Genomic DNA, 16,456 nt, shown 5'->3' with positions numbered 1-16,456 from the left:
GTTGTGCTACCTTTGGCAGTAACAACTGCAATCAAATGTTTGTGATAACTTGTGAGGAGTCTTTAACGTTGCTGTGGAGGAATTTTAGCCCACTCTTCTTTGCAGAATTGTTTTAATTTGACTACATTGGAGGGTTTTGAGCATGAACTGCCCATTTAAGGTCTTGCCACAGCATCTCATTGGGATTCAAGTCAGACTTTGACTCAGCCACTCCAAAACCTTAATTTTGTTTCTTTTGAGCCATTCAGAGGTGGACTTGCTTGTGTGCTTCAGATCATTATTCTGCTGCATAACCCAACTGCACTTGATCTTTAGGTCACAAACTGATGGGCAGACTTTCTCCTTCAGGATTTTCTGCTAGAGAGCAGAATTAATCAGTTCCATCAATTATGACAAGTCGTCCAGGTCCTGCAGAAGCAAAGTAGCCACTGACCATCGCACTACCACCATGTTTGAATGTTGGTATGATGTTCTTATGGTGAAATGTGGTGTTAGCTTTGTACCAGATGTAATGGGACCAGTGTCTGCCAAAAAGTTCCACGTTTGACTCGTCAATGTCTTGCTTATTGTGGAATCATGTACACTGACCTTAACTGAGGCAAGTAAGGCCTGTAGTTTTTCAGATTTATTTTGTGACCTCCTGGATGAGTCGTCAATGTGCTCTTGGTTAAATTTTGGTAGGGTGACCACACCTGGGAAGATTCACCACTGTTCCAAGTTTGCTCCATTTGTGGATAATGGCTCTCACTGTGGTTCGCTGGAGTCCCAGAGCCTTAACAATGGCTTTCCTCACTGATAGATTTCAGTTAACTTTGTTTCGCATTTGTAATTGAATCTCTTAAGAATGTGGCATCATGTGCTGCTTTGTTAGAACTTCTAGCCTGCTTCACAGTGGCAGACAGGTTCTATTTAAGTGATGTTTAGATTCAACAGGTCTAGCCAGTAATCATGCCTGGGTGTGGCTAGTGAAATTGAACCCTAAAGTCAATTGAATTTGGTTAACTGGTTGATTTAGTAGTTAAGTGGGCAGTTACCTGTTCACATAGGGCCAGGTAGGGCTGAACATCCATCCATCCATCATCTAAACCACTCATCCTTCTGGAGCTTATCCCAGCTGTCATTGGGCGGAAGGCAGGATACACCCTGGACAGGTCGCCAGTCCATCGCAGGGCAGACATACACATTCACACCTAGGGGCAATTTAGCACATCCAGTTAGCCTGACTGCATGTTTTTGGACTGTGGGAGGAAACCAGAGTACCCGGAGGAAACCCACGCAGACACGGGGAGAACAGGCAAACTCCACACAGAAACGACCCTGGTCACCCAGCCGGGAATCGAACCCAGGCCCTTCTTGCTGTGAGGCGACAGCGCTACCCACTGCGCCACCGGCTGAACAGCATTGACTTATCTTTGTCTAATATTAAAAGTATTGTGATGATGCAAAACACACAAGCACTGTACATATAGATGGGACCTGACTTTATTTTTAAGTACATTAACTTCAATATGTAGTGGAATAATGGATATAGACTGACTCTTTTTTCCTTTTCACCCTTAGGTTAAGGGAACTCAGACAAAGGGTCGGTCGTCTTCTGGTCACCTTCGTTCCTGCTCTGGACCTTGAGCAGGTGAACTACGATTGCGAGGTCATTGATGAGATTCTTGGTCAAGTTATAGACGAAATCTCCTGCCCCAAGGCAGCCATTTCATAGAACACGCATTTCCAGCAAAGCAGATCTCCTAAAGCACATTCTTGGCTTGGTTTGTTAATGCTGAGAGATTCAAGTGCAAACACAGGTTCTTATTATGCCAAGTTCTTACCTTGTGATTGAATGTCTGTCATACTTGACAAGATACCTCATTGGTTTGCATGCAGGTCAGCTTTTTGCAGCTTAGAAAACTAGTGCCAATTTGACACTTAAACACACAACTGAGCTAGAAGGTTTAATTTAAGATAATGTTGTTCAGCTCAACTCGGCACTGTCTCAAGTTGAACCCAAAATAATCATGCCACAAATCCAGCCTTGTGTTATGCCCCTATGGGAAGGTATATGTAGATGGGACCTGACTTTATTTCAAGTACATTTACCCTGCTTTATTGTTTTTTTTCCCTTTCCAGAATGTTTAAAAATGACTACTGAATGTATGTTTATGTACCTATACAACAATCCTAAAACTTTTTGTGATGGTTTGCTACATTTAGTTCGGCCTCTACTGCTTACTGTTGTTTTTGGCATACAGGTTTTAAGCTTCCACAGCAGTATTTTTGTTGTCATTCTTTTTTTCCAGTCAAGTTTATGCATTGGTAAAGGATGATACTGCTCACTGCGTTGAGCAGACTGAAACAGAGTGGAGTAATGCTAAAATGCAGAGTTTTAGGATTCTTGTATTAGGGAACATATTAACAGTGTATAATTGTGCATATGCATTAATAGTTTTGATATGCAAATTTATGCTGTTGTTATTTTTTGGTATTATAGTTTGAATCATTGTAATCTGACATTGTCAGAAATGTCTTTGATTTTAAAGGATTCTGGGGATCAACTGTACTCCTATTTTTGTGTTTTCAGTGCTCTAACATATATGATTTAGCTAATGGGTTTGACCTTGTACCTGATGAGTTGAGTCATGTGTGGCAGGCGCTGATTTAGAGTGCATCTTTACTGCACTGAATGTGTTCTGTGTACAGTTTGTACATTTTCTACAGTGTTAAGACTATACAGTGTGGTGTACTGATTTACCGTCTGTAAATATGTTCTACGCTAAAACTGAGTCTTCCATTTTTATATTCATTAGTGTGGAAAGATCATATCAATGGTAATAAAAAGGGGTTCTATTCATTATTAAGCTTTAAGACAACATTGTGTAAATTGACTACATGAAAGTACTGCATGAATTGAACTTCATCGTTGTAGCTTTTGCTGTTGAAATTTTTTTTAAGTAATATAAATATTATCCTTACAGAGACTTCTTAAAAATATATTTTAATACAGTATAATACTTTTTTCATGTTTGGTATGTTCTTGTTGTGCATATAATTTGGGGAAAGTATTCTTGTTTAGTTAAATTAATGTTTTAATTTGTGAGAAAACATCATTGCACAAAATGCTGTTTATTGTAATTGATCATTCTTTTTTATTGTTAAAGTGCAAGCTTGTGTCATTTTTCTAACTGCTCCCTGCAATAAATATTCAAATGTTCTGCTTAATAAGCTTGTCATCAATCTGCTTTAAAATTGCCAGTATATTTTTTAGTGGGCTTATTTGTCGGTTAAGTCAGTTCCTCCCAAAACAGTACAAAGGCATTGATATTTAATGTTTCACCTTATCAACATGTTGGGACAGGGGCAATTTAAGACTAGGAACATTGTGTTAAAAGAAACACCTTAAACAGGTGATGCAATCATGCTTGGGTATTAAAGGAACATCCATAGAAGGCCTAGTCCTTTATCAGCAAGGATAGTTCAAGGCTTGCCAAAAAATGTGTCAGTGAATAATGCAACGGTTTATGGGGTTAATATTGTGCCAAACGTTTCAAATAAAATACTAAAATACACAAGCAAAATATTGATTATCAGAATGTCCAGAATATGTTGCAAATACAAATAATGAGTTAAAGCAAACTTATTTTTTCAAAATGATTACTAATTTTCTCTCATTCTGATATATATTTACCACTTAATTTGCCAATTTTTGCTTTGCTTCTATTTGCAGATTTTGCTGATATATTTTTGCTTCTGAAATTTTACTTTTGGCACTTTTTAACAGGAAGCAGGTCTTAGAAGAGGGTGTTTACCTCCACTCTATTCGTAAACTGATTTGGAGTGACAGGTCTTCTGAACACATAACTACTCAGCATGACCCACCCCGTCGGCAAAGTGGCGCTGTACTGGCATATCTGACGTTATGAGCAATGTGTGTCATATTGTGTTTAAATTATTAATGTAGCACATGTTTATGGGTCCTGTGTTGACCTGTCTAAAATGATATAACTGTTCATTTGGGCACTGACAAACATATACTCAGTTGTTTATGAATGAATGAAGCTGTACCACCTTTTCGAGTTTTCGGATGCTATCAAGGTTAAGCCTAACAGTGTCCTCTAGGGTTAATTAGGAGAACCATACTGGTAATGAACCTAAACTGCTTCAATGTCTAAAGTTAGTTCACTGTATTAATGTGAAAACAGTGACTTGGAGCAGCGGCATTCTATAAACTGGCGTGCTGAAACAGGAAGCCGGTTTCAGTGACTGACGCAGAGGCACATTGTGAGTAGAAACAAGAAAAGACTGACATAAGAGCCTTTATAAACCCCAGAATGTAATGGCCAACCATGACATGTGACGTTTATTCCCTTTGTAGTGATTACAAAAGATCAGTCTGTTGGCATCAGCGACTCATAGCTAGCAGCAATCAGTGATTTTTTTCCACTCATTACTGTGTTTAGCAAGTGCTAACTACATTATTTCCCCAGACACACAGCAATGCAGATTCAGTGATTTCCTGACCAACACACCTGACCAGCTCTTGAACAGCTCAGTAATCAGTTGATGTGCTGGATCATGTGTTTTAAGGTAAAGAACAGTTAAAACCATGTGGAGCTGCAGCACTGGCGGTTCTAGGATTTTTTTTCCTGTTCAGTGGCCAAATGATTGCCTTCAGATTCTAAACTGCAGGTCTCCAGAACAAGAGTTAACAAACACTGATTTAAACAGCTGCAAAGCTTGTCTAGTTAACCCTTTAGTGGACACAGCTAATCTAGTTAACGCTACCAGTTCCAAACCACGAAAGATGTTACAGCTTCGTTCAACAGCTGAACAGTTGAACCTAAAATAGTTCCAAAGTATTTTACACAGGTCAACACAGGACACTGAGCGTGTGTTACATTAATAAATATGACAAACATTAATCATAATGTTGGGCATGCCAGCACAATCCTTTCTGGTAATTCTACACTCAGTACGACGCACTCCTCCATGTTCATGGTTGTTTCTTTTCTAATGTTGCATGCTCACCAAATGGGCGTGACTACGTGGTCAGAAGACCTCTCACTCCAAATCAGTTGACCTTTAGAAAGTGCAGGTGAACGCCCACTTCTAAGACCCGCTCCCTGTTAAAAAGTACCAAAAGTCAGAAGCAAAAGAAAAATTTTAGAAGGAAAAAATATATCAGCAAAATCAGCAAATAAAATAAAATTGGCAAAATAAGCTAAATATTTCCATCAGAATTAGAGAAAATAAAAAAAAAAAATTTTCGTTATTTGTGCAACATATTTTGGACATTTTGATACTTAATATTTTGCATGTGGATTTTTAGTATCCACAACATGACTGCAAAACAGCAGAGGGCGCCCGCGAGTGAGTCCTCAATGAATGGGAGGAAATGGAGCTCAATGGTTCAAAACGAAAAGTCAAAATAGCTTCTGATCGCTTGCCCAGAACTTTCCTTTAATTTTAGAAAGTAGAAGGATGTATTTTACTAAAAAAAGCACAGAAAATGTATCTATATATTTAATTTTTTCTACAGCAAACGGGTTTTGGGCAGCAGAACGCTTGCATTACTGCTACTGAGTGCTAATTGGCTGGCGAGCGGAGCAGCTCATTGGCTGTTCGCGCTCACAGACGTCATGGATGTACATGAGGTGCCGTTTTGAACTCCTATAACTCATGTTTAAAAGCTCTTAAAAATATAACAGCGGTGTTAAAATGTTTTATGCTGTTCTGTGTTCAGGAAATGGTTGTATTGTTGTGCATTTAAAATATTTAAGCATTTATAAGCTATGATTTTGTTCAAATGCTCCATCTTATCCCATTCATTTTGGACTCGCTCGGGAGCGCCCTCTAGCGTTTAAGAAACCTGGAAGACATTACAGAGTGGTAAATCTCCTCTCTACAAGTTCTCTGGTCCTTCCTTTCCTTCTGCCGCTTTCTTTTGGGGAAAACCATTTCGTCATAGAGGTGATACAATTATAAGCGTAATACGCGTAACACTGTTCAGCACGTGTACGGACATTTTTAAATAATCACTTTTATTACACTTAAGTTAACGCATTCTGCTCCCAGCATATTAGCAACATTTATATCTGCTAAATAACAACTTTGCACCCCCGCATCAGAAGCCATACAGAGTGTCTTAACTCTTCTGGGTACACATTCTGTGACGTTTGTGGAGGTTGCCAGTTCCCGGCAAAATTAATCCGTAAAATAAGGGCTTGTAAAATCCTTAGTTCAAGCGATCCTTTACTGAGAATGGCTCTCTTGCCGAGCAACAGTAGTGATTGAAAGAAAAGAAAGACATACACGCTTACATTAAAAAGGAAAAAAAAAACATAACGTAAAGTCAGAGAATAGCCCTTTTTTATTTAAAAATATCATGCGTATTAGTGAGGGTTCATTTAATCAGACTCAGAGGTTATTTATTTCGCATAAGAACTCTCGCCATTAAGATAAGATCATCTGAAAGCAGTCTTGGAGAGATGCTGCAAATTGCATATTGCAAACAATTCTGCTGGGAATTAACACTAGAGCAGCATATTTTCTCAATTCTAAAGGGATATAGATGTCTTTTAATGCATTATTGAAAACGCACTTGTTGGTCTGTCGCCTCCTACCTAGTTTACTGATCTGGCAACCTAGGAAGCCGGAACTGGTAAGTCCAAAAACAGCGCGGGAAACGGTGTTTTGGTGGGAGAGTGAAAAGAAAGCGCGTCGTTCACTGAGAGATCTTTTTGTTGTGAGGTATGTTGTGTTTATTTCTTTAAATAAAACTACTGTGTCATCTTTTTAAAAAAAAATATAGTAAGTACCTTACAGCGCGGCTCTGTATATGAACTACAGAGAAGTAAGTAAGTAACAATAACCAGCCGAGAAACCGAGTAACCGTCTATCCGCTAAAGCTAAAGCTGGAGTTTTCATACGCAGTCTTACCTGAAGTTGATGGTTAGCTACGAAGCAGGACTTGTAGTGGCAGTATTCATGTTTTACAGATGTGAAGTAGCATATAAACATCTTACTTTAAACATGTCTTACTTTAAACTGCTTAACCTACAGTTTTTGACTAACCTCAGTATTTCTTGTGTATGTGAGTTGTAACGACACCGCTGTGTGCATTTCAGTGTGCATAAAAAGAAGTAACAGTTAACCTTAAATCATTTCGTTTGGGTTTCCCAAAAGTATTTTAGGACAAAATGATTCTTAAAAGATAGAGCTAGTATCACACAACACTCCCTCTACCAGTTACGATTATTTTAGCTAACACTGCTTTTGGGAAACTGGACCCTAAAGTGTTATTTTCTGTAACTTTAGCCGGCTAGTTCAATGCATGGTACATACTGAGTATTTATTTATTTATTTATTTGGAAATCGCTGAATAGCGAGTAATGCAGCCATCCGTAATCAAAGTGTGACGTATGCACTGATGTATTCTTCCCACTGCTAAATAACAGATTTGATGTTTCAAGCTTCTGAAACTAAATCAGTTTTAAGTGATCTGAGTGGTTCACTACAATGTTTTAGTCCACGCAAGGCGTCTGCCCTTTCATGTTATAAAACTCGCTTCACTGTCTCTCCTCTTCTGTTCTGACTCTTAGTAACAGGATGAAGGTGATAACGTGTGAGATTGCCTGGCACAACAAGGAGCCAGTATACAGTCTGGATTTCCAGCAGAACGCAGAGGGCAAGATTGACCGCTTGGCCACTGCTGGAGTGGACACCACTGTGCGAGTAAGTACGCTTCACTGACAAACTTTTTTTTTTTTATGTATGCCTTGTATTGGATCTGTATTACCATCACATGCTTCAATTCACTTGTCCGTTTATGTAGATGTGGTGTGTAGACAGAGGGCCAGATGGAAAAGCTGTTGTAGAGTTCCTGTCGAATTTGGCGAGACACACGAAAGCAGTGAACGTAGTGCGCTTCTCCCCTGCCTCAGACCTCCTGGCCTCAGGAGGAGATGGTGAGTGTCCTCTAATGACCAGACCTGCTTCTGGAGATCTGCCAGCCTGCAGAGTTTATTTATACAATTCCATTGTAGTGCTCCTAACACATGATCAAAGCAGGGCATTTGAACATCGATGCCAGATGTATTTGCTAAACTCTGCAGTGCAGAACAATACCTCACTTAAGAACAGCTAGGCACCCCTTGTTCAGGCAGTTAGTTGATCTAAGAGCAAACAGAATGAAGGATGAAACTAATTAATGAATACTTTCTTACAGAAAGGCCACTGATATCAATATATTATAGTTCTTCTAAGCTTTTACGTGTAAAGATTTCTAGTACTAACACTTGGCATTGTTTTTTTTTATTCAGATGCAGCTATCTTACTGTGGAAGCTGAATGACAGTAAAGAGCCTGAACAGGCCCCAGCTTTCCAGGAGGATGAGGATGCTCAGCTTAATAAGGAAAGCTGGAATGTAGTGAAGACTCTCAGGTTATCTTCTTACACAAACTTTCTTTTAATTTACAGTTCTTAGTTTATTTATTGTAGAAAACCTTGAGAAATGCTTGTTTGTGTTTTGCAGGGGACACATTGAGGATGTCTATGACATCTCATGGACCAGCGATGGGAATTTTCTTGTTTCTGGTTCTGTGGACAACACTGCCATCATGTGGGACGTCCAAAAAGGTGTGAATCATAATGTCATCACAAGTGTTCTCATCTGTTTTTTCATCTGGCAAGGTTTGAGTGTATTGAATGTTTTGTTGCGGTGTTGTTGTGCAGGTCAGAAGATGTGCATCTTCAACGACCATAAGAGCTATGTGCAGGGTGTGGCCTGGGACCCACTTGGCCAATACATCAGTACGCTAAGCTGTGATAGGTAAAGCGTGTGTGATGTAAAAGTTTGACTTTACACAAACTGAGCACCTAATCATAGTATTCGGTTTCATTGTGGACGTTTCCCTCTTCTTCCCCAGGGTAATGCGTGTGTACAGCACACATGCCAAAAAAAAGGCCTACAGCGTGAGTAAGATGACCTCAGGCTCTGCTGGGGAAGGAGAGGTCAGTGTGACTGTCCTTATACCGCTAAATGTTTGCCAGCTAGGGTCGTTTGGTGCCATACATTTTAAGGTCGGCTTCGGTTCTGATTACAAATGACGGGATTCAGTGAAGTCACTCTCTGTGTGCATGTGAGTGCTGGCAGACTTCACTGTGTATAATCAAGTCCAAAGCTTTGATGTCAGCTCTTGACTCAACGAATACCTGGAATACATGATTCTTATATGGTAAAGTGAGCATCATACTCAATACTCTCTCTAACAGTTAAGATGTTCATAATGCTACTAAGATACTTTTGGGCACATGTGAACATCATTTTAGTCTGTCCGCATCTTCCCTATGCTTCAGTGCTTTTGTCAAGTTACAAAACTTTACTGACGGGAAAGGACTTCTCTACAAATCATTGTTCTCTTTCTCCACTATGTTATATTGGGAGCTTCATGACTTCATGCTAATTTCATCTGCAACTTATAGTTGTGTGTTTAGGACTGTCAACTGGGATCATAAATTCGATTTTTCCTTTCTCAGATATTTTAATACATTTGAATTTTAAATTCACAAATGAGTCATTCTCAAAAGCTTACACTGTTATAAAGCAATAATTCTCAGCCTGGGAGTCGCAGGGTGGTTGTCAAAAAAGACAATGACTAAAAATCTCTCTGACATGGTCATTGGAACATAAAACAGTGGCTGCGGAAGTGTAAACGTCAGCACTCGGAGTGTAACAAAAACTGCAGTAGTTGTGTAGCTGCACCAGAGAACGTATCATTTAGTATTGTTATAATTTAAATGCTTAGTGAAATAAAATAAACTTTAATTTTTTACATTCTGATGTGCATTTTTTTGTTTTCTTTTCTTTTCCTTAACATTGTTACAGGTGAAAAACTACAGGATGTTCCATGATGACAGTATGAGATCCTTCTTCAGGCGTCTCACTTTTACACCTGATGGATCCTTCCTTCTTGCACCTGGTAGGCTTTTTGAATTGCTCCCTTGATGTAAGGGAAGCTGTTTGTTTTGCTGCATTGACTGTAGGTGAGATTGAAGAGCCAAGTTCCCATGTTATGATGCTATTTTGTTTGATTTTCAGCTGGGTGTGTGGAGGCAGGAGAAAACGTCACAAACACCACCTATGTTTTTTCCAGAAAGAGCTTCAAAAGGTATAGTAGTGATGTTATATATGCCCATTTGTGAAGTCAGTCAGAAATCAAAACCATTTGACCTTGTTAGTTAATGGTAGTAGTGGGTGGTAAACTGCTTCATCTGGTATACTGGTTGCAAATCCTTCGTCAGGTATGAGTTTGTCATAACGTTGTACTGATATGCCACAAATAAGCGCAGATAATGCACACATGCCAAAAAAAGGCCTACAGCGTGAGTAAGATGACCTCAGGCTCTGCTGGGGCATAAATGATGCAGACCATGCTAATGCTAGCCTCTTTAGCTGACTGCCTGAGTCATGGGTGTTTGTCATGTTTCAAATGAAAATACAGCAGGCCCGTGATGTCTAGTTAGTTGCATCTGAAGCAGTCTGCTTTGTTTTTGAGGCAGCGAACGTAAAGGAACGATCAGTCTTTTGGGGTTGGAAATACTCCTAGGCGGACACCAGAGCGATTGCCATGCTTCTGTTTGTACCACCTAAGAATCTGTCTAATTCAGTCAGCTGCACACATGAATGACTAATGTTTGATGGTCAGAGGCATGATTGTACAGGGAGCATGTATGAGACAAATGAGTGTTTTATGTTTTCCCTTAATTATTGAAGTATTATGACTTTTGACATCTGTGTTTTGATTTACATCATTGTGCACCAGTGGGTGGGGAAAAATAATACTAACAATATTATTATATTAATTATATTAATAATATTAATTCCTAGGTGACCTGTGTTTTTATATTTTCATTGTTAACATTAGGTCGGTTTCATTTTGCAGCTGTACATTCAGGCTTTTTTTTTGTTTTTTGTTTTTTTTTTTTTTTTTTTAAATGTTATCTTTGTGTTTGTTGTCAGACCCATAGCTCATTTGCCTTGCCCTGCTAAAGCCACCCTAGCTGTACGTTGCTGCCCTGTCTACTTTGAACTTAGGACCAAGAAAGCAGAAGGTGAGACTCCCCACCACCACATGAGCTTGTCATTCATTATTTTTCAAGTTTTCTCAGTATGCTTTAAACATTAACACCCTTCTCTCCCTCTTTGATGCATTCTTTCAGATGGATCACTGCAGACACTGCCCAACACGTTCCAGCTGCCCTACCGGCTGGTGTTTGCTGTGGCATCTGAAGACTCCATCTTTTTCTACGACACCCAGCAGACACTGCCGTTTGGTTATGTGTCCAATATCCACTATCACACCCTCAGTGACCTCAGCTGGTACGAACACACACATTTGCTCTTATTTGCTGTGAATTTAAACTCACTTTTGAAAAACTAGCAGTAGCCACATGACATAAAGTAACCAATGAATGATGGCTTTAAGCCTTTAAAAAGGACATTCTCCTTTCCTGTTCCTTTTTTTGACCCTGGTGAACACAAGAAATCTGGGGTGATTTGAAAAATCAGTTTTACACAAGACCATCTAGAGAGATCTTGGCAATCCTGGTTCCACAGTTCTCGATGTTTTAATAAAAAGTTTCAAGAATCTCCAAAAATGTGTGGGGAAGAAAAAACTGGCCAGAAAACTCTGTTCGAAGGCTGCTATGAACTTTGAGGATGGAAAGGCTACACATATAATACACACAGAGTGGTTGTTTCAACCGGTACCAAATGCCACAAACTGACTTAAGAAGGATTTCATGGGCATTGAAAGGCAAACATAAAGAGCAGAAAGATGCTAGCAGTTCTGCAGTTTATGTCACGTATCTGATGTAGACATTTCTCAAGAGCAAAGTTAAGAAAAAACTTAGGAAGATATTGGTGAATGAGGCTCAAAGTTCTGTGGATGGATTAACCAAAATAGAATTTGGCAATGCTGTATATAGGTGAATGAATGAAATGAAACTTATAAATAAAGGATCACCCTACCTACATCTAAATATGGTAGACATTCCACAAAGTTGTGGGGCTACTTTTCTACCTCTGCTACTGGATGCCTTTAACATGATGGAATCATGAAATCTAAGTATGGGTCAAAGATCATGCGTCCTCCAACAGGACAGTGACGCATTCAAAAGCACAAAATAATCGTTCAGTAGGAAAACCTGGACTATGTTGGTCTTAATCTGATTTTAAAAGTCTTTAGACAGAACTGAAAGCTCCAAAATGTATAAACAAGGGTACAAAAAATATTTGAAGACTGTCATAGCCAAAGGTTGTGCAGACAAGAATTAGGGAAAGGTGCCTTTCTATACTGTATGTGTTATACGTGTTATATTTTCCAAATACTCTGCTCATTCTGTGTTGTTTCTGTCTCAGGTCTCGCGATGGCTCTTTCCTGGCTGTGTCGTCCACGGACGGCTACTGCTCTTTTGTGTCCTTTGAGGAGCTGGAGCTTGGTACCCCTCTAAAGGAGCGGCCTCCACTGGATATCATCACCCCGGTTAGTGCCAGTGAGAAGAGGGGCAAGAGAACCCCAGGTACCGGACGAACCTCTTCACCCGTGCCTCGCCCCACCCCCATGCCTGTCACTCAGGAGAAGGAAAAAGAGGCTTCATCAGCCTCTGTCCCATCAAAGACTCCTGGAGCTCCTGTCCCAGAAGAGAAGCGTACTCCGCTAGGCCTCAAGGCCAAACATCAGCCCAGACGAATTACTCTCAATACTCTGGAGGGCTGGAGCAAACCCAGCACTCCAAAATCTCCTGCAGTCCCCACAGCAGCTCCTACCAGCAGCCCCAGTATGCCCAAATCTGCACCCTCCACCCCTCTGTCCAGTCAGGGACCTACCACACCCAAAACAGCCCCTAGCACCCCCCTTGGACCAGTCAATGTCAAAAACACCACAACGCCTAAGGGACCCACTCCCAGGTAGGAGAGCAAATTGTACATTAACACTGTAGTGTAACATAAAGCCTGCAACAGTTGGTCAGCCTCAAAATTGTTGATGACAAAAACAGTTTAGTTTTGAATGTATTGATTTGAATGGACATGATTAAATGGATCCTTAAACTTTTCACAGAGGAATCTGCTCTCATTTCTGAGAGACATTGTTTATTATTTTCTATCAAATCACAGCCACATGTGGTGTGATCCAAAAATCCAGGGTTACAAACAGGGATTCATATGTGTTTTGGTTGTCAGGTGAACCACTAGTTGATTGCTACACAACTACAGAATAGAATGTGCCTGATGGATTGCTCTCTTACCAGAAGCAGCATGTTAAGGGCACCTCACTTTGAATTCAGCGACCTTAAATGTGGAATCTCTTGAGTCAGTCAGTTGAATTAAACATACTTCAGAAAAGGCATACTCCTATTCACCTATTCAAAGTCCATCATTGTTAAATTTATTAGAATTAACATAATTTTGACTGCTTAACATCAAGTTAGCTAGATATTCATTGCTTACTAATTGTTATCAGTATTGGGCTTTGCAATGTTGGACTCATTTATTAACTGTAGCTTACATTACAAAAATACAGTGCTCATGTACTTAGCTGGCACACAGTGTATGGCAGAAAATTGCAGTGAATATATAGCACATTCTAATATATACACATGTTCAAACGTATTTTTTATTTTTGTAATTTGTAAGTTTGAGTGTGCAGCATTGAACCACAGAAATGTTGAAATGCAAGCAGCTGACGTTGCAGCTAATGTTACATGAGGTGTGGCCTTGTTTATACATACTTGCTACTTAAAAATACTCAATTATTAAAATAAAGAAACATTGGATAAAGAAGCATTTGGAAATTGTGAAATTGGATACTTGGGTGGCTGTCAGTATACCTGGGGTGCTGCCCAAATATTGTTTTTAATTAAATACTTCTAAATAAAAGTAATTTTCAAATACAGGTTACTACTAACATACAAGTTTGATCAAAAAGTAACCAACAGAAGAGTTGCTTATTGACAGTTGTTTGCTGCCGTTGTAGTTAAAAGGGCATTGTGGCCTAAAACTGGAGTTTATTTCTTGTCATGCAGTATTTTGTAGCGTAGCATTATCTCTCAGCCTCATTAGTTTGGCAAAGTTCACAATTTTAGATATTCTTTTATATATTCAATGCAGTTGTAGTTTTTAAATCAAGATGCATCATCAGAAGGGGTTCTTCCATGTTTTTAAGACCTTGTAAAGACTACTGTGGCACCACTGGCCGAAGTGTTCCTTGAGTATGGAAGAATATTAGAAGGACAATTATTTTCACAGCCCAATACCTCCATGTGTAAAGCTTTTATATGTAACTCTTGTGATGATAGCAGGAAACTGGCACTGGAGGGAACATCTGTAAACAGTATCACCATTTGTTTTGAGTTGTTCTTTTTTTGTGTGTGTGTTAAGATGATATCGTTGTCATCTCTAGTGCCCATGTTAAACTTGTTTTTTCTGTTTGTAAATGTGTCTGGCTGGTTCAGTGCAATGAAACTGTAGAACATCCATGTTACGGTCCTGGATTTTATTCGAGTTATATCCTGTGCGTGTAGCTTCTCTCTCTGCTGTGTGCAGGTGTTAATGTAATTTGGGCAGGCTTTAAACACAGTTCCTGTTTTTAAAATCAAAAGTGGTCATGTTTTATGGCCAGGTTTTCTTTACTTCACCTTTGAGTCTCTGTACTGCTTGAGTGGGCACTGTGTTTTCATTCAGGTTATGTGTTGTTGGGTTTCTGTATTTAATGTCAGCTTTCTTGAGTGATTTACAGTTCACTGCTGTTTCAGGATTAGATTCTCAGCATTTGTAGAAAATTCTCATAGTAGTGTGTAATATAGTTGAAATTGTAGTAAAGGTTTGTCGCATATTGTTTAGCAACGAGGATGGCGGTGGATGCTATAGGTGGAATCCACATTGTCCAGATACTTGATGTGTCCAGATACCAGACCTAACGTGTCTAGGTATTTTTACTTTTGAAAATTATCCTCAGATGCTTCTTGGGTAATAAAATTGGATATCACTGCCATTAGCCTTTGATGTTTCACAGTACAGAGAAAAACACCTTATTTTGGGAGACAGGCAGAGGCTGAATGGAAGATATGTCGGTATTTGTATAGCAGTAAATTTTAAAGTTTGGTTTTTCTGTTTCTTTCTTACAGACGAATTTCTCTGACGCCAGTTCTCCCCATCACTCCATCCTCCACTGAGAAAGCCAAACATGGTTAGTGGTGATTTAAGCCTGCTTATAGTTGCCTCGACATAGTTACTAAACCCACTAAACATTAGCTCCGGTGTCAGTCTGATATTTACAGTATTTTCATTTTTATTGTGTACTTTAACAAACTGTATACTTTTGGCAAGACATTATTGAATGAACCTTATGTTTTTGGTTATGGTGTTGTATACTTTCATAATCTTTCTGTTTTGATGTAGAGAGACCATCTCCTCCCAACGACCCAGTGTGCAAGCCTCCTGAATCCAAGCGTCCCAAGACCAATGAAACTCCAGTCCACACTGATAGCACCAGCACCTCTGTCCAAAGCAGTGAGCCCTCAGTGGGCATGGAGTCTAGAAGCAAGCCCACGGATCCTTAAGAAACATGGAGCAGCAACAAGGCTTCCCTTTGCTTAACATCCAAGCATGTCCAAGAAGTTCTGTAAACTAGCACGAAGTGTACGTGCGTAAGCTCCTGCAGATGCATGAAGTTGGACATAAATTTCAGATTCACTCACCAGTGTTCTAATGCCCATAAAAGACATATGCAAAACATGTCATCAAAGATCATCTGCTTGTTTTTTTTTGTTTTTTTGTTTTTTTGTTTTTTTTTCCCCAAGCTTCTTAAACAGATTATGTATTACTGTTTGAAAGACATTCTGTAAAATGTGCTAATAGGGCCAACTTTGGCACTGAACTGTTTCTGGTTAATTTCAAAGTACAGTTCACTGAGATGGACAAGATTTTGCCTGGAATTCCTTGATTAGCCTGTTTCAACCATGTGCTCACAGCTTAAAGATGGTTGTCTTCGGTTATTTCTCTGCCCTGTTTATAGCCCTTGTTGGTGCCACCAACTAAACTATTATAATTCGTGAGAAAATGCTGTACCGAAAGTGAACAGAGAGAAACACATGCTGGGACTGTGGGGCCAAGCAAACCATAGAAGGGAACAAAGTGGAAGTATGCAGGTTTCATAATGGTCTAGTTAGATTTAGCCATGAACAGGATTAACAATTAAATGAACTTTTTGTACTTGAGCTTTCAGGTTCTAATTACAGAAGTTATTTAGTATTTAAGTTTATCTGAGACAGTAAATCACAATCTAACTTAAGCCACAGGAATCCAAAAAAGCACAAAATAAGCCCATGTAAGTTGAAATTAGCACTCTTCCTTTCACATTAAGACTAAGAAGCTGTGTCCCTGTGCGTGTGTTTGGTCAGTCTGTTT

The 16,456-nt window shown here is 39.4% G+C and overlaps 2 protein-coding genes across 2 annotated transcripts in view; both read left to right on the top strand.

The window, feature by feature from the left end:
- Positions 1–3,203, top strand: part of morc3a (MORC family CW-type zinc finger 3a) — a 33,962-nt gene extending 30,759 nt beyond the window's left edge. The window contains exon 19 of the mRNA XM_036572280.1: positions 1,561–3,203. Within this exon, the coding sequence (XP_036428173.1) occupies positions 1,561–1,714 (154 nt within the window). The 3' untranslated portion in view covers positions 1,715–3,203. The remainder of the gene's footprint in view (positions 1–1,560) is intronic.
- A 3,470-nt stretch (positions 3,204–6,673) lies between these two features.
- chaf1b (chromatin assembly factor 1, subunit B) lies at positions 6,674–15,757 on the top strand. Its single transcript, XM_036572153.1, has 14 exons — positions 6,674–6,738; positions 7,590–7,722; positions 7,823–7,955; positions 8,310–8,430; positions 8,522–8,625; positions 8,722–8,818; positions 8,916–9,000; positions 9,875–9,968; positions 10,088–10,157; positions 11,009–11,100; positions 11,209–11,368; positions 12,410–12,958; positions 15,175–15,236; positions 15,449–15,757. Exons 2-14 carry the CDS (start codon positions 7,597–7,599, stop codon positions 15,607–15,609), a joined length of 1,854 nt encoding a protein of 617 aa, XP_036428046.1. The 5' UTR covers positions 6,674–6,738; positions 7,590–7,596; the 3' UTR covers positions 15,610–15,757.
- The last annotated feature ends 699 nt before the right edge of the window (positions 15,758–16,456 follow it).

The sequence above is a fragment of the Colossoma macropomum genome, unplaced genomic scaffold (genome assembly GCF_904425465.1).
Source record: "Colossoma macropomum unplaced genomic scaffold, Colossoma_macropomum, whole genome shotgun sequence".
NCBI classification, from domain to species: domain Eukaryota; kingdom Metazoa; phylum Chordata; class Actinopteri; order Characiformes; family Serrasalmidae; genus Colossoma; species Colossoma macropomum.
Note: the sequence above shows the minus strand (reverse complement) of the source record. Positions and strands in the feature narration are given on the sequence as shown.